Below are 24,976 nucleotides of genomic sequence, written 5' to 3'. Positions count from 1 at the left end.
GAAACGCGTAAAGGCGTCTGAGTGAAAGCCAACTTCTTTAAACCTTTTGGTGCCATTTGTTGGAGAGAAGATTTAAAATAGTGAGTTTGTAGCAGGACAGGTAGAGTTGGGGGGCTTCCCTGGTGGCTCAGTCAGTAAAGAGACCACTTGCAATGCAGGAAACGTGAGTTTGATCCCTGTATTGGGAAGATCCCCTGGAGAAGGAATAGGCTACCCACTCCAGTATTCTTGGGCTTCCCTGGTGGCTCAGATGGTAAAGAATCTTCCTGCAATGTGGGAGACCTGGGTTCGATCCCTGGGTTGGGAAGATCCCCTGGATGAGGGCATGGCAGCCCCCTCCAGTATTCTTGCCTGGAGAATTCCATGGACAGAGGAGCCTGGCAGGCTACGGTCCATGGGGTTGTACAGAGTTAGACACAACTGAAGGGACGCATGCAGGTAGAGTCAGAAGTAGGACAGCCTTTTAAATGAATCTGGCCTCTCTTGCTGCAATTATATAAACAAAATAAATAGCTTATGAATGGTTTAATGCAGCTCATGGTTAAATGACTAAAGCGAATACTGTTTCAGTTGGTGCCACCCTAAATTTTAATGAAGCTGTATGTATTTGGCTTCAAATACGGATTGACTTTCTAACAGCCTAAGCACCGTGTATCTGTGCCTTTCTGAACCAACACGAAGTTGCCTGAACCTTAGACTTGGGCAGGCACTGTCACTGAACAAGTTGGGGTGTGATTGAGTTCGGAATCGGAGAGTTCTGGTCAACAGATTTCTGGTTCCTTTTCCCAAATAGAAGCGCTCTTACTTTAGGGAGCCTTTCGTTTTCTCTTGAGTATTATTTGATCCGTTTTGTGGAAGCTTGCAGTATAGATGAGTATATCCTGAAAGGATATTTCTGAGGTAGATCAAATCTTCCTTGATTTGCTTAGATTTTATCCTAACAGGTAGTCCTTTCCCCTTTGTCTTACTCAGGGTCTTGTCTTCCATAAACTGAAAGAATATGATTTGATTAGAGATATTGATCTTAATTAAGCATTCAGTGTTTTAAGAAAACAGATGACTTGGCAGCTGGGATGCTGTGACCAGCTATCAGAGAAATGAAACGGAAAAGATTATATGCTTATGTACACTCTAGTAACATTTTAATGTATGTTTGTTAAAAGACTACACACATTTAGTTAAAGTATGTTATAAATAAGGAAAATAAACTAAAACTGCATGTGGTAGGTCATTTTAAAGAACCTTTCTGTGTTCAAGTATTAGGTTTTGCATCGCAAAGAAGGTTTTTATTTTGATTTGTGTTCAGTCCTTGAGGGCTTCCGAGGTAGCATGGTGGTAAACAATCCCCCTCTCAATGCAAGAGACGCAGGAGATGTGGGTTCTATCCCTGGGTTGGAAAGATTCCCTGGAGTAGGAAATGGCGATTCACTCTGGTTTTCTTGCCTGGAAAATTCTGTGGATGGGGAGCCTGGCAAGCTGCAGTCCATGACATTGCAAGAGTCGTACGCATCTGAGTATTAATGCACGTGTTCAGTCCTTGTAGCGTAATCTTTCCTGGTTTTGTGTTTAATGTCCTTTGATTGAGTCCTTGTAAACTCCTTAGGCTGTCCCTCCACTGATTGAAACCCGGTCAGGAAGGGGAGATTAGGTCACTGCCACTTTTCTGGAAAGAAAGAACTGTTCTGGGGGCGAGCCAGAGAGAGGACTCCTGTGTGATATTTGAGAAACTTTTTCTGACTGGGATGTTTTTCTGGTATCTCCTTCAACCAGGAGCTTCCTAGAAGTTTCTTCTCTAGGAGGCTGACATCTAATGGGGTCTCTGTGTCAGTCTCTGTCTGCCCCTCCTCACTCTTCTCTCTGTACTCCTTTCTCCTTCCACCCCCGTCCCCGCCCAGGCCAGCTGAGCTGCATTTCCTTCCCACCCAAGGAAGAGAAGCGCCTCCAGCGGATGGTGGACTGCTTGCCCTGCGTCTTGATCCTCGGCCAGGACTGTGATGTCAAGTGCCAGCTGTTGAACCTGCTCTTGGGGGTGCAGGTGCTGCCCACCAACAAGCTGGGCGGCGAGAACTGTAAGCTCCGGCGCCTTCGCTTCACCTATGGGACTCAGACTCGGGTCAGCCTGGCGCTCCCGGGCCAGTATGAACTGGTGCACACGCTGGCTGCTCACCAGGGCGGCTGGGAGACCATCCCTGAGGAGGACCTGGAGGCCCGAGAGGACAGTGAGGACGCTGCCCGAGTCCTAGCCGAGCTGGAGGTGACGATGTGCCATGCTCTCTTACAGGTACCGGTCGCGTCCTTACACGGCTGCACTCGTAGGCGCCAGCTTTCATTGCGCCTGAGCTTTCTCAGAAAGCGGTTCGGCAGTATGTACTGTGGGCTCTGAGCATCAGCAGATAGAGTGCTCAGAACTTGCTTAGAACATGATCTAGGAAGCTGAAAACCAAACAAGGCTGTAGCGGTGCCCATCCCTGCCTCTGCTGCTGTGCTGCAAGGCCCTGGGCAGTTTGTCTAATCCCTTTCTAAAACTGAAGAATGTGACACATCTCAGGCTGCCTTTACAGAAAGAGGATCAGGGTTAGAAATCCTTTTTCATTTCTTAACAGGAAGGTGTGGCTAGAATTGTCTCTAGCCATCCCTTTCTAAAAGGAACAATCATGTGATTGATGTTCTTACAGAGTTGAGAACAAGTGAAGAACTTTTGAGTTTTTCCTTACATCTGCCATCATTTACTAAGTGAGACAGGTCATGTCTCCTCCTTTCTAAGGGAATTCAGAACATGAGTACAGATCTGGCTCAAATAAAGAGGTATGCAGATCCTATCACTTGAAGAATATGTCTGTTTCTCTCTTGAAGTAAACTCACAAAGAGGACACAGGTCTTGTGGCATTTCCTAAAAGATAATATTATCTGTCTAGTATTTATATCTCTACCTAGGAAGGACTTGTCTCTTGTGCAAGGCGTCCTTTGCTACTATATAGCTAGGACTGGACTGTTTCATTAGACCAGAGGGTAACAGGCAGAGCATGTGAATGTGTCAGGAGAATGGGGTTGGGCAGAGAAGGTGTCTGTGTCGGGGATCAGGAGCTGGCAGGAATGAAAGAAGCAGACGTGCTCAGAACAGAGCGTTCGTCACCTGGATTAGCTGTGCCAGGGAGGAGGGCCTCGTCTGGCAGGACTTGGAGAGCAGTTTCTTCTTCGCTTCAGCTCTAGAAGGCCTGGTCTCTCAGTCAGTGAGTGAGGCCTTGATTGTGACTTTGGCTTATGATTCTTTGGAAGTAGAAACTGTCCTCTCGTTTCTTTCCAGGGGCCAGCTATCTTTTCTCTCAATAAATGCTAGAGGGATTTAGTATACAAGCCAGCATTTTCTCTCAGCTGAGTTTCACTGGTGGCTTTCCTCTGTGTTCAGACTGAGAGCGAGCACTTCTTAGCTCCAGGACAATGCGAGAGTTCTCGGATGACTCTGACTGTGATCCTTGTTTGTTGACTGAGCCTGCTCAGTTGACTCATAAGCTTTGTAAGTGTATGATCCAAGCACAGTCTCTCTATAGTCTTCTGTTCTGGTCTAGTTACTTCAGTTTCTAAGAGCTCAGTGGTTTTCAAACTTTTTTAGATGTTAATTCATGCTCAGAAATAGCATTTTATTATTAGGACCCAGTACATATGTACATGTGTGCATTTGGAATAAAGTTTCATGAAACAGTACTTTTGCTTCTTGCAAAACACACTGATCTTTTCTTCTCTATTCTATTTGACTTCATTTTTTTGAAAGATGATAGCAACCCACTAAATTGATGATCTGACAATGTATTCTGACCTGCAGTTTAAAAACACTGTTAAATAGCTGAGATGACTGTTCTTGGTTGGGTGGCGATTTTTCCTGGTCTTGCGTTTTAAAAACAGTCTTGGAATGTGAACAAAGCCATCTGTAGGACAGATGCATTATTTGATTTCTCTGTGTCCCTTCATTTTGGTGGTTTTGATTTTTAATGCTCGTTTACTTTTGTCCCATGAGCTAAGCTGATAAAGTCACAGAAAAGAAAGAGAGCTCTTTCCCAAGTGCGTGTGTGTGTGTGTTAGTCACTCGGTCATGTCTGACTCTTTGCGACCCCATAGATTGTAGCCTGCAAGGCTCCTCTGCCCATGAAAGGCAAGAATACTGGAGTGGGTTGCCATTTCCTTCTCCAGGGAGTCTTCCCGATCCAGGGATCGAACCCTGGTCTCCTGCATTGCAGGCAGACGCTTTACCGTCTGAGCCACCAGGGAAGCTGTGAGCACATGTCTTACTGGTGAGATTTCCCAGCGATGCTCAAGCAATACATTGTTGTTCTTTAGTCGTTCAGTTGTGCCCAACTCTGGGACCCCGTGGACTATAGCCCGCGAGGCTCCTCTGTCTGTGGAATTTCCCAGGCAAGAATACTGGAGTGAGTTCCCATTTCCTTCTCCAGGGGATCTTCCCAACCGAGAGACTGAACCATCTCCTGCACTGGCAGGCGGATTCTTCACCACTGAGCCACCAGGGAAACCCCCATGTGTATGTAGTAAGCACTCAAACTGAGTTAACAGTTAAGAAGACTACTTGGCTGGGAGGGAAGTTAAGATAGCTAATCAGTTTTCTGTCTGCACAGTTGAAATATAGATAGATTCTCTTTCATGAGAAATATCCTTCTCTTTTCCTGAAGAATTTTCTAGCCTCCCGTGTTCTGTTTCATGTGGTTTGTGAGACTTCTATAGTAATGTTTCTTTGGATCTGCTTTATACTGCAGTGATTTTGATGTGGAAACAACCACCGACCCCCACATTTCTAACTTTAGAATCCCTTGATGGTGAGCCTCAGAGGGGCCTTAGCCTCTGTGGTACTCAGGCTCTGCTCTGCCACTGTAGTCAGACTCCTGTCTCCATTGGCTTACTGCTGGGAGCATTTCCTAAGCTACCTTGAAGATTTTTCTTGCCAGTGAGAAAGATTTTTTTTTTAGCTCCAGTTATATTTAGAACCAGAGAATTAGCTCTAAAGAGCCCTTCAGTTTTGTTCCTAAAAGGGGTCGTAAAGAAAGGAAACATTTAGCTAAAGGAAACCAAGATTGAATTAGGGGAAATGTGATGTTCATTTTTAACTGTCAAATTATTAAAGCAAAATTTCCCCTTACCCTCTTACACAATGGTCATTCTTCTAATATGTTACTTTAAAGTCCTCATAAATTAGCCATTTTCAATTTGTTTCAGAGTAGGGCAACTCACCTGGATCCCATACCACATGGTACCCACATGGAATACTACAGTATTTCCAGTTTTTTAGCTCTGGGTCCCCTGAGGTTCTCAGTTTGTAATTCAATAATAGAGGAATACTGTGAAGCCATCAGTTCCTGAAACCTCATTTAGTGTTAACACATGGTCATTTTCCAGGTTCACTAGTTTTGTCTTCATGTACATGCTCCCCATCCTAACTTTCACCCCCTTTCTGGTATATATCTCACCTTCTTTTCTTTTTTGTTCCATTTACAAGTCCAGTGGAACACAGTCGTCTGCCTTAGAGTTGCCTCAGTCTGATGTATGTGAGTCTATTTGTGTTTTTCCCTATGAACACCCGTAAGAAAAGGAATAAAAAGAAATGGAGGTGGTTAAACTTCCCCAGCCTGGGATGGGGTTCCTGCAGCCTAGCGGTGGCGTTTCATTTTTGGTGGCTGTTTGGCAGCTCCCAGCTTTCTGCTCCTATCAGCAGCCTGTTTGCCCCCCAGGTGTTCTCTGGCCCTGTGGACAAACATGTGTGTCACATGGCCGTGAGGCTGCCGCACGCTGTCGTGGTGACCGGCTCCTGGTGATGTCTGGGAAGGGGTGTTTCATTGAACTTAAGTACACTGAAGTTTCCAAGAAAGGTCTAATGACTTGCAAATAAACTTATTTTTTTCCTTTGCTACTTTGAACTCTAATAGTTGACATAATTCAATTTTCTCTCTATAACCCTCAGCAGCCATCAGTGGAAGTAATCTGTCATTTCCATAGTGACATTGATATTTTTACTTTTTAATCTTTAAAAATTAAAAGTTGTTTTATTTGGTATATAATTTTTTAGTTGCTTTACAGTGTTGTACAGCAAAGTGATTCAGTCTTGTATGTATATATGTGTGTGTGTATGTGTATGTCTGTATATATGTTCTTTTTCAAACTCTTTTCCATTATGGTTTACTGCAGGATGCTGAGTGTAGTTCTCGGCGCTATACAGTAGAAGCCTCTTGTTTCTCTGTTTTATATTTAGTAGTTTGTATCTGCTAATCCCAGACTCTTACTTAGTTTATTCCTCCTTACCCACTTTCCTCTTTGGTGACCAGAGTTTGTTTTCTTTGTCTGTGAGTCAGTTTGTGTTTCATGAGTAAGTCTGTCTGTATCACATCTTAGATTCTGCGTGTAAGCGGCATCGTACGGCATGTCCCTCTCTGATCTGCCTCACTTGGTGTGGTGCCCTCTGGCGCCATCCACGCTGCTGCAGGTGGCGTCACTCCACTCTTCTCTGTGGCTGAGCAGAGGTGCACGTCGTGTGTGTGCACCTCCTCTTCTCTGCGCACCCCTCTGTGCACGGACACCTGGCTTCTCCCGTGTCTTCGCTATTGTGAATAGCGCTACTGTGGACATCAGGGTGCCTGTGTCTTTTCAAATCACAGTTTTCTCTGGACATACACCCAGGGGTGGGGCTGCTGAATCGTCGCGCAACTCTATTTTTGGTTTTTTAAGGAACTTCCATACTGTTCTCCATAGTTCAGTTCAGTCGCTCAGTTGTGTCCGACTCTCTGCAACCCCATGAATCACAGCACGCCAGGCCTCCCTGTCCATCACCAACTCTCGGAGTTCACTCAAACTCATGTCCACAGAGTCGGTGATGCCATCCAGCCATCTCATTCTCTGTCGTCCCCTTCTCCTCCCGCCCCCAATCCCTCCCAGCATCAGAGTCTTTTCCAGTGAGTCAACTCGTCGCATTAGGTGGCCAAAGTATTGGAGTTTCAGCTTTAGCATCAGTCCTTCCAATGAACACCCAGGACTGATCTCCTTTAGAATGGACTGGTTGGATCTCCTTGCAGTCCAAGGGACTCTCAAGAGTCTTCTCCAGCACCACAGTTCAAAAGCATCAATTCTTCGGCACTCAGCTTTTTTCACAGTTCAACTCTCACATCCATACATGACCACAGGAAAAACCATAGCCTTGACTAGACGGACCTTTGTTGGCAAAGTAACGTCTTTGCTTTTTGTTCTCCATAGTGGCTATACTAATTTACATTCCTACCAACAGTGTAGGAGGCTTCTCCACACCCTCTTCACCATTTATTATTTGTAGAGTTTTTAATGATGGCCCTTCTGACTGGTGTGCAGTGGTACCTCACTGTAGTTTTATTCTGCTGTTGTGATCTCTTTTTTAAACAATTTTTATTGGCGTATAGGTGATGTATAATGTTGTATTAGTTTTGGAGTATAGCACAGTGAATCAGTTATACGTGTAACCACTCTTTTTTGGATTCCTTTCCCATATAGGTCCTGACAGAGTTTTGAGTTGAGCTCCCTGTGCTGTAAATAGTAGGTCCTCATTGGCTGTCTCTCTTACATACAGTAGTGTGTGTACGTCAGTCACAGTCTCTCAGTTTATCCCTCCCCCTCTTTTCCTCTCTGGTGACGCTTACTCCTTGGATGGAAAGCTATGACCAACCTAGAGAGCACATTAAAAAGCAGAGACATTACTTTGCCAACAAAGGTCCGTCTAGTCAAGGCTATGGGTTTTCCCGTGGTCATGTATGGATGTGAGAGTTGGACTGTGAAGAAAGCTGATCGCCGAAGAATTGATGCTTTTGAACTGTGGTGCTGGAGAAGACTCTTGAGAGTCCCGTGGACTGCAAGGAGATCCAACCAGTCCATTCTAAAGGAGATCAGTCCTGGGTGTTCACTGGAAGGGCTGATGCTGAAGCTGAAACTGCAATACTTTGGCCACCTCATGTGACAAGTTGATTCACTGGAAAAGACTCTGATGCTGGGAGGGATTGCGGGCAGGAGGAGACGGGGACAACAGAGAACGAGATGGCTGGATGGCATCACCGACTCGATGGACATGAGTTTGAGTGAACTCCGGGAGTTGGTGATGGACAGGGAGGCCTGGCGTGCTGTGATTCATGGGGTCGCGGAGAGTCGGACACGACTGAGCGACTGAACTGAACTGAATCCTAAATTTATTTTCCACATCTGTGACTCCCATTTCTGTTCTGTAAATAAGTTTATTTGTACCATTTTTGTTGAGATTCCACACATCAGCAGTATACATGATATTTATCTTTCCGTGCCTGACTTCCTTCACTCAGCATGATAATCTCTCGGTCCATCCATGTTGCTGCAAATGGCATTATTTTGTTCTTTCTTATGGCTGAGTGATATTCCACTGTATATGTGTACGGTATCTTCCTTATCCTTTCCTCTGTCATCTCCTTATGGTTTTGATTTGCACTTCTCTAATAGTTAGTGACGTTGAGGATCTTTTCATGTGTCTATTGGCCATCTATATGTCTTCTTTGGAGAAACCTGTACTGAGGTCTTCTGCTCAGTTTTTGATTGTGTCGTTTGTTTTTTTGGTTATTGAGTTATGTGAGTTATATGTGTATTTTGGAAATTAAATCCTTGTCAGTTACATCTTTGCAAATATTTTCTCTCAGTCTGTAGATTGTCTTTTCATTTTGATTATTGAAATTCATATTGATTATTCTTTTCATTTTGCTATGAAAAAGCTTATAGGTTTGATTAGGTCCCGTTTGTTTATTTTTACTTTTATTTCTATTGCCTTGGGATACTGACTCATGAGCTTTCTGGACACTACTTTGCTGAAGAGACAGTCTTTCTCCATTGTATATCTTGCTTCCTTTGTTGGAGATTAATTGACCATAGGTGTGTCGGTCTGTTTCTAAGCTCTCTTTTCTGTCCCATTGATCCATACAGACACTGTTTTTTTTTTTTAATTTCTCAGCAGTTAATACTTTCACAACCCCAAATCAAAGTAAAAATGACATGTTTATGTGAAATTTAAAACCCCAAATTTATTAAACATTGTTGCTAGAAAACTCTCTTCTTTCAATTTTTGTTTAATTTTCGGCATTTGTTTTGGTGCCTTATGAAACTAAATTTGTTAAGTGTTGCTTACTTTTAAGTTAGATACCATATCTTCTCTGGAACATATCTAGATTGAAAGGTAACAGTTGACTGGTAAAACATATGAAAGAAGTTTGGGTGATAGTCTTTTATCTGACAGTAAGTAGATACTTGTGGAAAAGAGAGTATATGGAATTAGGTCAAAGATGACCATTTCCAAGGGAAAAAGAACAAAGTTGGAATAATATGTATAAGAGAAATAAAGAATCCTATTCTAAAAATATACATTAAACTAAAGAAACCATTATTTTATGGGGCAAAAAGAAAGGGGAACTAAAAGTGATGTGTTAAAAAAGGATATGGGAAGTTCAGGCAAATGCTGAATATAAGTTCCTTCTAGAAAGTAATTCTGTTCTTTGAATTCAACATCTCTCTGCCTTTCCCCTAATACACACTAACGTACATAGTGAAATATAACCAATACATTGCTCTTTGCTAACAAACCTGGTGATACTTATTGTAGGTTAATTTACCTATTAAGGATATGTATGCTTTAGAGGCACGATTTCTTTTTAAAATCCTTATCTCGCTCTCGTAGCCTTGATCCCTCTTAAAAAGACTAGCTTAAAGGGCTATTTTCTCAATTCACCACCAGTTGTTCACTTTTGGCCTTCCAAGGTTAGCTCTTTGGGAGAAAATCTGGCAGAGATTATGGTCTTAATCTTCCTTTTTTGAGCAGAGCAGGGGTTTTTATTTGTAGCCAACATACACTTTTAACATAGAAAGCTAGGACTGTTATTGTCCCTTTAATTATCTTGTCCATCCTTTATTCTTCTCGCAGAACTTCCCTAACACCAGGCCAGACAATTCCTGACACAGTGGACCTTCAGTCACTGTTTATACACGGTCTTTGTAGTCAGGTGAGCTTGGATTTACATCCTGGCTTGGCTGCTTAACTGTGTGACTGTGGTGCTAGGGCACCCCCCATTTATGAAACAGAAGTAGTACTCCATGTGTTTCAGGGCTGGTGTGAGGCTTAAATGAAAGACTAGGTGTAAAGCATCTAGCACAGTGTCTGGCCCTTAGTAAGCCTCCTTTTGAGTGAATTAATCATTCAAAGTGTCCTTGAAAAGAGGATTTCCTCCTTTCTCAGCCACCCATCCATTCCCTGACAGCCATCCATACTGGAACTCCTTCCATTGTGAAACTGAAGTCCTTCTGGTTCCTGCTTACTTAGACTTATTATTCTGCTCCATTTAGAAGCAAAGTTCTTCATAATTATTATGAAGTACTTTTGTAATAAAATGAAAGAAGAGAGAGATGGTATAAAGGTAAAAAAATACAGAAGTTAAAGTTATAAAGTTAAACGGTAACTTTTAACTTTCTTCAGAACGTTTCTTTCTCCTCCATTCTTCTGTTGTCTTTCTTGATGAGTCTAGTAAATGGTGAGAGAATTCACATTCCTAATTTTGTATCTGTGGGTACCTGGATGTTTGAATATCCACACAATAGAATGCATGGAGGCTATTCAGTACCTTCTTGTCAACTTGTGTGTTATCTGATTCATCACAATATGAAATCACTACTTTTTGCTTGTGAGTTGAGATGCAGATCTCAAGCCTTTGCTTTGATGTGTTTGGGATCGTAAACACACTTCCGTTTTTCGCATGATGGTCTCATGCTTTCTGTGGCTAGTCGAGGGCTTTGGTTGGGATTATGGTTTTTCTCAAGTCTTGTTCTGGCCTGTGAGTTACCACTCCCTGCTTTTACTGGCTAGGGAGATGAGCTAGTATCCATTTTATGCTGACTGCTGGGGTGAAGCCCTGGGTTGGCACAGCTACTTGTGGCCTGTTATATTCTAGAAAGCAGCTCAGTCACAGCTCCCCACTGGAGAGTGTTCAAATCAAGAGTCAAGGTATTTTCTACAGTGTAACAGGAAGAGGGAGCATGCATGGACTGTGTGTGCTCAGTGGTGTCTCTTTGCAACACCATGGAGGGATGTATTTGTCTGACTGTATCATTGATGTTTAAGAGTGCTAGTGATTTCAGATAACTGTACAAAAATGAGGAAGAATCAGCCCTGTGTAAAATGGGGAAAACCTCCTATTCTTCTGTGAGAGTGGGCATGGGAAGAGAATTGATGGTGATGGTCGGTAGAATATGGAGACAGGGATTGGAGTCTGGGATGTGTCAGTTGTGAAGCAAGGGATAGGACCGTATGGTTATGTGCTTCTTTTCTGTGTGATGGAATGAGGTTGCAGAACTGTAGACAAAACAAAGACATTCATGACCTATCTGAGTGTGTGATTGTCTTCTGTTTGAACTGTTGGTTAAGACGACCATCCTTAGCTATCGCTGAGGGTGTAATGTGCTGTGAGCCATAGAGTAAGAGTCCTCACCAATCAGAGCCAGTATTCTTAGGAAGGGGTCAGGCTTCAGTGACTGAACCATTTCTTCTTGGCACTTAAGATAGTGTCATTTTATATTAAAAAAAAAAAAAACCAAAGAGGAAAATTCTGGTGTTTGCAGAGTAGCAGTTTGCTTTTTTATTATATTCTCTTAATCTTGCCAAGAGAATTGATGGTAATATATCAGCTTCTGTAGATTCCACAGATTTGTGCAGATATATTATAAACTAGATATTTCTTTAGGAATTTTCTGTGACTCAAAATGGGAATTACGGCATACTCTTCTGATTCCTTGGATTCTTCATCCTTGACTGATTTCAGAGCAAAATGCTTTCTCACTGCTTCATTCTTGGAGTAGACGCAAACAGCAGTTCCAGATAAATGTGTGAGATATGGGTTAAAAAATAGACAGTTTTACATATGATGATTGAAAATGGTTTTGAGCAAATAGTAAAGGCATCATTCATTCATCCAGTAACTGCACATTTATTTATGGAATGCTCAGTAAGTGCAAACACTGTTCTAAGTGCCAGGAAGGAGTACAACCTTCCATGAAATAGTCTGAGGTCAGTCTTCCCTCCCAGGTGGCCGTAATATATGGGCCAAGAACAGGGCTCATCCTCTCTGTGAATTTTTTTTCACTCCCTGTCTCCAGGAGACAGTGCGGCTTCCCTTTTTGTTTATAACCGTCAGGCGTGAGTCATCCCTTTGCCGTGAGTATTGCAGAATCACGTATCACATTCCAGTCTAGTTTGTACTGCTGCCAGGGTCTCAGCCAGCAGCTCTTCTTGCCTGTCTTCCAACAGTCAAGATGATCAGAACAGTGAGACCGACTGCACAAATTAATTAACTGGGGGATGGAGAAGAGAGAGCACAGTACTTGTTTTCTATCCATTTTTGTTTGTACAAGATATATTTCGGAGCAGATACCTTCTTTCTAGGTGCCAACGCACCAGGCAGTATCTGCCATCAGAGTTCATTTTAGGGGAATTTTTGAAGCTTGATGTATAGCTGATGTATAGTATTATATAAGTTACAGGTATAAAATATAGTAAATAGTTCACAGCTTTTAAAGGTTATATTCCATTTATAGTTATTATAAAATATGGGCTATATTCCCCGAAGCTTATTTATTTTATACACAGAAGTTTGTACCTCATAATCCCCTACCCCAGTCTTTCCCATCTCTCCTTCCTTGTCCGCACTGGTAACCACCAGTTTTTCCTCTGTATCTGTGTATCTGTTTCTCTTTTATTAGAATCACTAGCTTGTTTTATTTCTTAGATGCCACGTGTACCTGATATCATATAGTGTTTGTCTTTCTGTGTCGTGTCACTTAGCACAATGCCCTCCAGGTCCATCCGTGTTGCTGCAAATGGCCAAATTTCATTCTTTTTATGGCTGAGTAGTATTCCACTGTGTGTGTGTGTGTGTGTGTATTATATAGTGAAAGTGTTAGTTGCTCAGTCATCCAGCTGTTTGTGACCCCATAAACTGTAGCCCACCAGGTTCCTCTGTCCATGTAATTCTCCAGGCAAGCATACTGGAGTGGGTAGCCATTCCCTTCTCCAGGGGATCTTCCAGTCCCATGGATCGAACCCAGGTCCTCCTGCATTGCAGACAGACTTTTTTTTACCATCTGAACCACCAGGGAGGTATAGGGAGGGGTGTGTGTGTGTGTACATATATACACCACATCTCTATCCACTGAGTTCTTTTTGAATTTGCATTTGTGAGCAAATAAAGTCAGCTTTCCTTTACAAAGGATATTGGTTCTACGAGGGGACTTGGCAGCTTTGGCTGATGGTTCTGTTGCACACATAAAATGGTCCTTTGAGAAAAACCTGGAAATTTACTTTAAAATTTTAAGAAAATCCATCAAATAAACAAACAGCAAACTTCTTCCTGAAAACTTTTCAAACAATACTTACTTTGGTTTGAATATTTAGACTTTTTTCTCTTAATATTGCTCTAATAAGTTTGATTGATTTATATCTTTAAAAAGATATATTTAAGACAGAAGCCATTTAAAAATTTTTTTAAAAGCCACTGTCACCTATAATTATCTTGTTATAACTTTTCATTTCTTGAAATTCTTTTCTAATCTGTAATTACTGTATGTAACTAGAATGTTGGCATTTAGGCAGTTGAATGCTATACTCTGATCGTAAATGTCCTTACGTACCTTCTTTTTTGAATGTGCCACATGAAACGATCCTTACTCCAGCACTGTGACTCAGGGCAGTGAAAGGGGGCTTGTTTTGAATAGCAGAGTGAGTGTCAGATTAGTCTTCCAATCAGAAAGCATTCCATGCAGTTTGAGGCACAAATGAATAGATTTCTTCTTGGTCTAGGCTTGGCTAGAAAGCAAGTAGATTTATACAGTGTTTGCTCAAATTACAAATGCTGCTGCAGCTGCTAAGTCGCTTCAGTCGTGTCCGACTCTGTGCGACCCCAGAGACGGCAGCCCACCAGGCTTCTCCGTCCCCGGGATTCTCCAGGCAAGAACACTGGAGTGGGTTGCCATTTCCTTCTCCAATGATGAGATGCTAAAAGCACTTCTAGTTTTAGGGAGTTCAAAGTGGCCAGCCAAATGAAAGTTCTGTGGCCTACCTGAGAATAAAATTTATGAATTCTTTGTTGAGGAAGAAGGTGAGACTGTTGTGCTTTGGTGGAAATAAGAACTTGCTGTTTCTCACTCTCTGTTCTTTAGTACAGGCACACACACACACACTTACACACAGTACAAGAAACAATAAGCTGGCATTCCCAGCCCTTTCTTCATTGTCTGGAGAAGAAGATCAAAAAGGAAAACTCTTTAAAACATTTTAGAATTCTGCAAAGGGTTGATTTTGAGTCTGCAGACTTCAGAGTTGGTGTGCCTGCAGTGGTAATATAGGCTTGAGTCTCCAGATCAATGCTTAGGTCTGGAGTCCCAGGCAAAGTAGTCAATTTCAGAGATTCAGAGGAGCAAAATTTATTTCCCTCCCTATTCCCATATGGATGGAAATGTATGCTCTTAAGTGAATCGAGATCCTTAGTGAAGAAGTAGAATGATAAGCAGAACCTACTAGCTAGGGAAATGACCTGTTTAGGAGTTGGGTGTATCAGTGATAATTGGGTTCAAACATAGGTTGTTACCTATGAAAAATAGGGGTTTGCTTAAGCAAGACAGAGGTTAATATATTTTTCCCTTACATAAATCCAAAGCTAGGCAGTTGAGAGCTGGTATGGCAGCTCTGTAGTCATCAGAGATCCAAGCTCCCAGTTTCTTTTTGCTTCCTCATCCTCAGGGCTAGCTTCTACTCTTAGGATTGCCCAAGGGATGTAGGATGACCACTGCTGCTCTGTCTGTCACATCTGTGCTCCAGGCAAGAAGGGCAGGGCCAAAGGGTGTACTTGCTAGCAGATTCAACCCTTTGAAGAGCTTTTTGTTGTCCTACATATTACTGGCCTCCCCGTCTATAAAAGACATTGCCTTCCCAATGATGCAGAGGTTAAATATTGGATAGGCAGACCTTAGTCTCTGCCAGACCAAGTGATCATGAGCATAAAGGTATTCCTGAGACCTAGATGGCTGAGACCTTGGGAAGTTGGCCAACTCTTAAGATAGGATGGTAATGTTTGACAAATCTAACCTTTAGTTTGCTGCTTGATTGATTGATTCAGAAGTGTTAAGGACTTACTCTATACCAGGCACTGGAGTTACTGGAGTGAAAAAGATAGACACGTTCCCTCTCTCGAAAGAGTTTATAGGCTGATTGGGAAAAAAAATTGTTTTTAAATAAATAAATTATAAGTATATTGACCATTAAGAGGAGGAGAAGTAGAGAGTACTCCCCTAATAGGGGTTTCCTGTTAGGAAAGGCTCCAGAAGGGTATGGCACAGTGTATACACTGAGATTGAAAGGACGCATGGGAGTCAGAAAGGGGCAGGGATGTTCCAGGCAGTTCCACTCCCAGTCTAAGACTTCTTTCTTCATCAGAGGGAATCAGTGGGAGTTTCCAAAGCAACAAATGGGACTCCAGGTTCTTTTTTTATCTGAAATGGCTGAAAGGACTGCCATCCTTTCTACTTACTTGTTTTTTCACTGTCTCTTGATGAATGCCTGCCTGCTTAGGTGGCACCAGGGAGGGTTGGTAACCGAGGAGGGGGACAAGTGATTGGGGCATATACTGAAGCCTAGTTGCAGACTTCAGAGTTGTAGATCTGCATTTTGGTCTTAGTGTGGGACTCTGGGGAGGCAAGGACTGGTTCTGACCCTGAAGTGCTGATATAACCCCCTTCCCCTTCCAGGAAGTGGACATTGTGGTAGCACCGTGCCGAGGCGTCCGACCCACAGTGGATGTTCTGGGTGACTTGGTGAATGATTTCTTGCCTGTGATAACCTATGCACTCCACAAAGATGAACTCTCTGAGAGGGATGAGCAAGAGCTTCAGGAAATCCGAAAGTATTTCTCCTTTCCCATATTCTTTTTCAAAGTGCCGAAGCTGGGCTCGGAGATAATTGACTCCTCCACTGAAAGAATGGAGAGTGAAAGATCAGCACTTCATCGCCAGCTGGCTGACCTGGGCTATCTGAGCAGCAGCCACTGTAACTGTGGGGCCCCTGGCCAGGACACCAAAGCTCAGAGCATGTTGGTGGAGCAAAGTGAGAAGCTGAGACACCTGAACACGTTTTCGCACCAGGTGCTGCAGACTCGTCTGGTGGACACAGCCAAGGCCCTGAACCTGGTGCACTGCCGCTGCCTCGACATCTTCATTAACCAGGCTTTTGACATGCAGCGGGACCTGCAGATTACGCCCAAACGTCTGGAATACACTCGAAAAAAGGAGAATGAGCTGTATGAATCATTGATGAATATTGCCAACCGGAAGCAAGAGGAAATGAAGGACATGATCGTTGAAACTCTTAACACCATGAAGGAGGAACTTCTGGATGATGCCGCCAACATGGAGTTCAAAGGTGGGTCCTAGAGAGAGCATGGTAGGGTGCAGGAACTGGGGCATTCTTGAACCCTTTCCAGCTGGCATAGAGTACATCAGTTCTGAAGCCCAAAGGAACCTACCCCGATGGGGCTCATTAGCAGCAGCCTACCTGAAATCATTGAGCGAAGTTGGCCTCTCTTGTTGTGAGAGGCCTTCTTGGAAAAGTCTGCTATTTGATAAATTCATCCCAATACTTCTCTTTAGTCTCCAGTTCCTATTTGTATCCCCTTGCCTTTTTAAGACTGGAGAAGAGTTGCTTGAAGAATGTCATAGAGTCATGCTTTAATCCTGACTCCTTTGTCATGGCCCATGCTGCTTTGTTGGTTCTTTTTTGTGTGTCATGGTCTCATTTTCTTTTCAGCGTGATCCTGAGACCTAATTCAGAAGGATTTCCCAAAGTAGCGGTTTTAGCTTTTCTGGCATTCCTATCCTTCATGAATGACTGTTAACAAAACTGGGCCAAATGCTTAGTCAGGTCTTTTGGTATCTGAGGTCTGGGTGCTACTGACTTTGTATAGTGACTCCTGCTTGAACATTAGCTCTCAGTTCAGTTCAGTCACTCAGTCATGTCCAACTCTTTTTGACCCCATGGACTACAGCACACCAGGGCTCCCTGTCCAACCCCAGCTCCCGGAGCTTGCTCAAACTCATGTCCATTGAGTCAGTGATGCCATCCAACTATCTCATCCTCTGTCGTCCCCTTCTCCTGCCCTCAGTCTTTCCCAGCATCAGGGTCTTTTCCAGTGAGTCTTCTCTTCACATTAAGTGGTCAAAGTATTGGAGCTTCAGCTTCAGTCCTTCCAGTGAATATTCAGGACTGATTTCCTTTAGGATGGACTGGTTGGATCTCCTTGCAGTCCAAGGGACTCTCAAGAATCTTCTCCAACACCACAGTTCAAAAGCATCAATTCTTTGTTGCTAAGCTTTCTTCATAGTCCAACTCTCACATCCATACATGACTACTGAAAAAAACCATAGCTTTGACTAGATGGATCTTTGCCGACAAAGTAATGTCTCTGCTTTTTAATATGCTGTCTAAATAGGTCATAACTTTTATTCCAAGGAGCAAGCGTCTTTTAATTTCATGGCTCCAGTCACCATCTGCAGTGATTTTGGAGCCCAAGAAAATAAAGTCTGTCACTGTTTCCATTGTTTCCCCATCTGTTTGCCATGAAGTGATGGGACCAGATGTCATGATCTTAGTTTTTAGAATGTTGAGTTTTAAGCCAGCGTTTTCACTCTCCTCTTTCACTTTCATCAAGAGGCTCTTTAGTTCTTCTTTACTTTCTGTCATAAGGGTGATGTCATCTGCATATCTGAGGTTATTGATATTTCTCCCAGCAGTCTTGATTCCAGCTTGTGCTTCATCCAGCCTGGTATTTCTCATGATGTACCCTGCATATAAGTTAAATAAATAGGGTGTCAGTATACAGCCTTGACGTACTCCTTTCCCAATTTGAAACCAGTCCATTGTTCCATGTCCAGTTCTAACTGTTGCTTCCTGACCTGCATACAGATTTCTCAAGAGGCAGGTCAGGTGGTCTGGTGTTTCCATTTCTTTCAGAATTTTCCAGTTTGTTGTGATCCACACAGTCAAAGGCTTTGGCATAATCAATAAAGCAGAAGTAGATGTTTTTCTGGAACTCTCTTGCTTTCTCTATGATCCAGAGGATGTTGGCAATTAGATCTCTGTTTCCTCTGCCTTTTTAAATCCAGCTTGAACATCTGGAAGTTCTCAGTTCATGTACTGTTGAAGCCTGGCTTGGAGAATTTTGAGCATTGCTTTGCTAGTGTGTGAGATGAGTGCAATTGTCAGTAGTTTGAGCATTCTTTGGCATTGCCTTTCTTTGGGATTGGAATGAAAACTGACCTTTTCCAGTCCTGTGGCCACTGCTGAGTTTTCCAAATTTGCTGGCATATTGAGAGCAACACTTTAACAGCACCGTCTTTTGGGACTTGACATAGCTCAGCTGGAATTCCATCACCTCCACTAGCTTTGTTTGTAGTGATGCTTCCTAAGGCCCACTTGAGTTTGTAGTCCAGGATGTCTGGCTCTAGGTGAGTGATCACACCATTATGGTATCTGGGTCATGAAGATCTTTTTGAATAGTTCTTCTGTGTATTCTTGCCACCTCTTCTTAATATCTTCTGCTTCTGTTAGGTCCATACCATTTCTGTCCTTTATTGTGCCCATCTTTGTGTGAAAGGTTCCCTAGGTAGCTCTGATTTTCTTGAAGAGATCTCTAGTGTTTCCCATTCTGTTGTTTTTCTCTTATTTCTTTTCATTGATCACTGAGGAAGGCTTTCTTGTCTCTCCTTGCTGTTTTTGGAACTCTGCATTCAGATGGGTATTTCTTTCCTTTCCTCCTTTGCCTTTTGCTTCTCTTCTTTGCTTAGCTATTGTAAGGCCTCCTCAGACAACCATTTTGCCTTTTTGCATTTCTTTTTCTTGGGGATGGTCTTGATCACTGCCTCCTGTACAATGTTACAAACTTCCATCCATAGTTCTTAACATAGTAGAACAGCCTCCACAGGTGGGTTCTGCTTATTGCCATTTTCTAGATGAGGGAATTAAGGCTCAGATAGCTTCAGTAATTTGCTCAAGGTCACACAGATACTAAGTAGTAGAGGCAGAACTTTAATCTAGACAGTCTGATTCCTGAGGTCGTACTCATAATTTCCACACTTTACTGCTTCTTTATCTATTCCCTGTTATTGATGTTACTATCTTCCTGGGAACCAGCTTCAAAACCTCAGCATGAGGACTTCCCTGGCGGTCCAGAGGTTCAGACTCTGTACTTCTAGTGCAAGGATACACATTGTGTATCCTTTAGGCAATGACAGCGTTCCAGTTTTACTTTTTATTTCTCTCGTAATTGATTAGAATTGAATTCTTGACTCTTGGATTTTTCTCATTAGTATGCTAGGAAGTGTGAAATGTTACAAAGATTAGAGGCTTTGGAATTCATGAGCTTTGAGTTCAAATGCTAGGCATATTATTCCTTAACTCGACCGTCCCCTCCCAGTGCCCAGTTTATCCCCTTTCTGGGGCTTTTTCCTGGCGTATCAAATACAGCCAGTGGCGCCCTGCTGACGTTATTGTCTGGTTTAAATGAGGTGAGATGTGTCAGATGCCCACTGTGCAGTTCAGACAGCCAGCGCTCAGTAAGTGTCCGTCCTCCCTTTCTGTGAGTGATGTCTGAGCTCACAGAGTCAGCGGTTTGCTCTGTGCGCAGGCGCCCCTTCAGGACTCTTAGCTGCCTCAGATGTGGGGACTGCGTGGCCCCTCATGCTGAGGGTCCGAATTAGTCAGCCCTTTGTGTTTTATAGCCATCAGCATGCTAGCCCCTTGGGTCCGACTTTACTCAGTGTACCTGCCCATTCCCCTCACAACCAACTGGCTTTTTGCTGTGCCTCCATAGATGTCATTGTCCCTGAGAATGGAGAACCAGTGGGCACCAGAGAGATCAAGTGCTGCATCCGACAGATCCAGGAGCTCATCATTTCCCGGCTCAACCAAGCAGTGGCTAACAAGCTGATCAGCTCCGTGGATTACCTCCGTGAGAGCTTCGTTGGAACCCTGGAACGGTGTCTGCAGAGCCTGGAGAAGTCTCAGGATGTCTCAGTTCACATCACCAGCAATTATCTCAAACAGGTACTCAGAGGGTAGTTAAGAGCTGGCCACAGATAACACGTGAAACAGAACTCACGCACAAGCCCAGCCAAGTTAGCCAAGAATTTCCCTTTCAATCTTTTTGCCAGTCCAGTTTGAATTTTGTTTTCCTGTCTCGTGACCACTGTCTGTGGGAGGTGCTTGTGAACTGTCAGGTTGCAGTTCAGCCAATGAGCAAGATGATGAAGATGAAGTAGAGGGGTCCCATTGGTCACAAAACAGATGATCACCCTGCCTTGACTCTGCACATACATTGAGGGGTAGATTTAGGAACCTTTAAACTGGACCATGTTCTTGAAATAAATTTCATTTGTTGCATTTTTAATTATCCACTTTCTCAGGGCATATTGACTTTCTTATTGTGTCTTCTTTTTCAGATCTTAAATGCTGCCTATCATGTTGAAGTCACATTTCACTCAGGGTCCTCAGTTACAAGGATGCTGTGGGAGCAAATCAAACAGGTAGAGGTTTTTTAGGGAAAGATTTTTCAGCCTCTAATTGGCTCAAATGAATCTTGGTTGCTCTGACGGGAACTAATGTCTAGGATGTCTGTCCTAGACAAACTGATATCTGCCAGTATAGGTGGCCGTTTGTACTGATTTTCCTGCCTGGGGAAGTTCTGATTTATGCCTGTTCTGAAATAATTATTAACAGTGTCCCCTTTAATTCTTAAAAGTGATGTATCTAAATGCTATTGTATGGAGTCATATAAAACTGTACTTCTTTAGCTTTTTCATGTTTCTTTTCCCCAACCTAAGTGTTTTCTCAGAACCAGGCTTTGTTACCAAAGACCATGAGTATGATTTATTTTCTGGTATTCAGTCTGGTTCTTCTATTGAATTATTTGCTGACTTTAGAAAGGGATTTATCAGGTACCCCCAGTACTGTTTGTAATGTATTGAGGATTTGTGAACATGCATTCCAAGCCTAGTGTTCTTTGTTGCTTTCCATTGGACTGAGCCCCGATTTTGAGGTAGGTGAAATTGGAGAGGAGTGTTGGACCTCATACAGCTCTTGTCTTAAGAATGGGTAATCCAGTGAGGAAAGGGTTCTTCCTAGTGGTTCCTGTCTCCACCCCTCAGTGTTCTCACTACCCCTGTCCTGACAGATCATCCAACGCATCACTTGGGTGAGCCCACCTGCCATCACACTGGAGTGGAAGAGGAAGGTGGCCCAGGAAGCCATCGAGAGCCTCAGTGCCTCCAAGCTGGCCAAAAGCATTTGCAGCCAGTTCAGGACGCGGCTCAACAGTTCTCATGAGGCCTTCGCGGCTTCCTTGCGGCAGGTGCGTCTGTAGGAAAGGAGATACAACCAGATCAAGCAGAGAGGAGCGTCATCTGCTGTGGAGTGCTTTATCTGCTGCCCTCTGTATAATGGTTTAAAAATCGTCAGTGTATTTTCTTTCTGTTGTGTTAATGGGTAATCCTAAGTTATAGGGTGTTTCATCAATAAATGTTTTGTGTGGATGTTTTTCTAACTCTAGAGAGAAAGGAGAAAGCTCAGTTAATTTCTCCTCGCTTCACTGAGTGAGGAGTGAAAGTCAAGGGGTAGGAATTTTATATGAGTTTATGTAGTATTTTAGGAATGAGTGACAAAAAGGGGTGGCATTCCAGCTTCCATGTGTGTGCTTAATCACTCAGTCATGTCCGACTCTTTGCGTCCCCATGGACTGCAGCCGGCCAGGCTCCAGGGGGAGTCTCCAGAAAAGAGTACTGGAGTGGGTTACCGTGCCCTCCTTCAGAGGATCTTCCCAACCCAGGGGTCGAACCCAGGTCTGCTGCACCACAGGCAGATTCTTTACCGTCTGAGCCACCAGGGAGCCCCCAGCTTTCATAGTAGTTTGCAATTGTGTGACATTTGCTTGTGCCTTTGCGGGGGGTGTGGGTGTTTGCAGGTGCATATGTGTACATGTTTGTGGAGAGAAGGGTGGGTCGATGTGATTATACATCTGGGAGGAAAAAATTATCGCTTAATGAGTGCTCACTACCTGCCAACCCCTGAGTTGCGTTACATGCATCTTACTTAATTCTCACGGTTACCCTCATGAGGTAGATATTGTTATCCCTATAATAGGTGAGGAAGCCAAAGCTGGGGACCTAATAAACCATATTACTTTCTTCTTTTTCTGTCCCAGCTGGAAGCTGGCCACTCAGGCCGGTTGGAGAAAACGGAAGATCTATGGCTGAAGGTTCGGAAAGATCATGCTCCCCGCCTGGCACGCCTTTCACTGGAAAGCCGTTCTTTACAGGATGTCTTACTGCATCGTGAGTCCTTCCTTTTTCCCTAGTAAATTGGGGGAGGCTTCTGACATCCTCATGTCCAGCCTCGGAGAGTCCCACTGTCTAAAGCCTGCAAAGTTGTCTCAGTTCAGTTCAGTCGCTTAGTTGTGTCCGACTCTTTGCAACCCCATGAACCACAGCATGCCAGGCCTCCCTGTCCATCACCAACTCCCGGAGTTCACTCAAACTCATGTCCATTGAGTCGGTGATGCCATCCAGCCATCTCATTCTCTGTCGTCCCCGTCTCCTCCTACCCCCAATCCCTCCTAGCATCAGACTCTTTTCCAGTGAGTCAACTCGTTGCATGAGGTGGCCAAAGTATTGGAGTTTCAACTTTAGCAAACTTGTCTAGACATCTGCTATTTTTCAGTTTCTGATGAAGTCTGCTTGGTCCTGCTGTTTATATAGTTCAAATAACACAACCAGAGTTTATTTAGATTAAAGCAGTTAGGTTGCTGCTGGTTTACAAAACATCCACATTTCTTCCCCTGGCATAGTTATGACTTCCTGCTTCTAGGCAGGTCCGCGTGTGAGAACCTTAAGAGTCAGTTGCCCAGCAAGTTCACATCCTTCCTGCCTTATCTCTGTCCCTTACAGGTAAACCTAAACTGGGGCAGGAGCTGGGCCGGGGCCAGTACGGCGTGGTGTACCTGTGTGACAACTGGGGGGGGCACTTCCCTTGTGCCCTGAAGTCGGTTGTCCCTCCAGATGAGAAGCACTGGAATGACCTGGCTCTGGAGTTCCACTACATGAGGTAGCTTCTGGTCTCAGTCATCTGTGTGGGGAGCGGTCCTTCTAGAGAAGAACCTCTTACAAATTTTGTACCAAGAGGTGCAGTGTGCCCTGTCTCTCCATTCCACGTCTCACAATGTTGTAGACCAGTATTTCGGTGTCAGGTCCAGAAATGTGCTCTCTTCAAGGCCTTTACTCCTTTCCCTGCCCTTTTCCCCCATCCTAATTCTTAGACACATCCTTATATTTGCCTTTCTTCCTTAGTCCTCAAGGCCTGTGCCCTTTCAAGATTCCATAATTCTCTGTCCTTGTTAGAGAGGCCATTCTCTTTGCCCCGTCTCTGTCCTGAGGGCCGTTACTCTGGACCTGGACTAAGCATGGTCCCCCGTGGTGACATGCTACTCCAGGATAGCACCTCAGTGCTCTAGCGCAGGCCTCTCTGCTCCTCACCAGGTCTCTGCCAAAGCATGAGCGCTTGGTGGATCTGCACGGCTCCGTCATCGACTACAGCTACGGCGGTGGCTCCAGCATCGCCGTGCTGCTCATCATGGAGCGGCTGCACCGGGACCTCTACACGGGACTGAAGGTGAGGGGCCAGCAGGGAGTGGCCAGTCGGCAGCCAGACTCACGGGCTCCGCTCTGGCCTTTCCTCCCTTCGTCCTGATTCGGAGCCTCCAGCACTCATAAGACGTTTTTGGAGTAATCAAGCGTTATTACCTTCAGTTCCAAAACCCTAAACAGTGTGTCAGAAGTTGTTTTTCGGCCCGTTTTACATCTGGAGCGCTGCAGGTCACTGCTTTCACCTGCTATGGTGATCGTGAACACCCAGACTACACAGAGGGGCGGGAAAGCGCTCTGTAGCCTGCTGTTCTTTTTGTGTTTGTGCTCTCAGTGAAGTGAACTGGTGTTTTGTCAACAAATAGTTACTAGTGGCTACTTTGTGCACGGCCTTGTATTAAGCAACATAAGAGGATATCAAAAAACATATAATTGGAAAAAATATATATATTTATTTATTTATTTTGGCCAGGACTTTTAAAAAAATTGTAGCCAGTGATCACTTCATGAACAGGTGGCATTTGAGTTTGATAATACCCTGGTGGGTAAAATTTGGGCAGATGTTGGAAAGAAGAAGTTATACCACGGGAAGAATTAGGATAGGGCCCAGGACATGTGAAGGACACTATGACTGTGTTGGAGCAGCTGGTTCATTTGGGGAATAGAGGGGAAACGACATGCAAAGAAGTGCTGGGAACAGATTACAGAAGATCACAACTGTTAAGAATTCCATAAAATTCAAATTCCCTCGTAGACAGCGAGAAGCAAAAGATTTTGAACGAAGGTAAAATGTTCTCAGTTGAATGCTGAGTTCCCCTCATCTAAAACAGCCCCCAGCAGGGAAACAGAGAGGTTTCTTTTGTTTGTCCTCTACACTGGAGCTAGAAAAGCTAGCCCCAGAGTGTCTGGTAGGTTTCTTCTGACAGGTGCCTCTTTTCCCAGTTTATATGGAAGCTTTCAGAACTAAGACAGAAGAATCTTTAGAAATACTTGCAGGAGCCATGAGAAGTAAATACAATGAAGAAAAGGACTCTCCAAGTGGCTTTCCTTCTTCATCTCAGGGGACTTAGGCTCAGCACCTTGAGATGCTTTTCCATAAGTGGGTGAGAGAACCATATATCGGCTTTTGGATAAGAGATATAACATTCTCCAGAATTAGAAGACCCTAAATTGGAACCTTGCTAGAAGTAACATGAATGACTTTGGCATTTGAATCCATAAAACCAAA

The 24,976-nt window shown here is 43.7% G+C and overlaps 1 protein-coding gene across 2 annotated transcripts in view; it reads left to right on the top strand.

Annotated features, from left to right (window-relative positions):
• The window catches only part of DSTYK (dual serine/threonine and tyrosine protein kinase), a 66,044-nt gene that overhangs the window by 24,059 nt on the left and 17,009 nt on the right, over window positions 1–24,976 (top strand). For both annotated transcript variants that reach the window (XR_008685131.2, XM_055420045.2), the window contains exons 2-9: window positions 1,896–2,281; window positions 15,814–16,483; window positions 19,929–20,161; window positions 20,557–20,640; window positions 21,288–21,464; window positions 22,314–22,443; window positions 23,056–23,212; window positions 23,644–23,776. Coding sequence is in view for 1 of the 2 variants with exons in the window: in XM_055420045.2 (XP_055276020.1) it covers window positions 1,896–2,281; window positions 15,814–16,483; window positions 19,929–20,161; window positions 20,557–20,640; window positions 21,288–21,464; window positions 22,314–22,443; window positions 23,056–23,212; window positions 23,644–23,776 (1,970 nt within the window). In the remaining variant the exon portion in view is untranslated. The remainder of the gene's footprint in view (window positions 1–1,895; window positions 2,282–15,813; window positions 16,484–19,928; window positions 20,162–20,556; window positions 20,641–21,287; window positions 21,465–22,313; window positions 22,444–23,055; window positions 23,213–23,643; window positions 23,777–24,976) is intronic.

Source organism: Moschus berezovskii, chromosome 17 (assembly GCF_049115385.1).
Source record: "Moschus berezovskii isolate FMDL1 chromosome 17, NW_MosBer_1.0, whole genome shotgun sequence".
NCBI lineage: Eukaryota > Metazoa > Chordata > Mammalia > Artiodactyla > Moschidae > Moschus > Moschus berezovskii.
The sequence above is the reverse complement of the archived record's forward strand: the minus strand, read 5'-3'. Positions and strand labels throughout refer to the sequence as shown.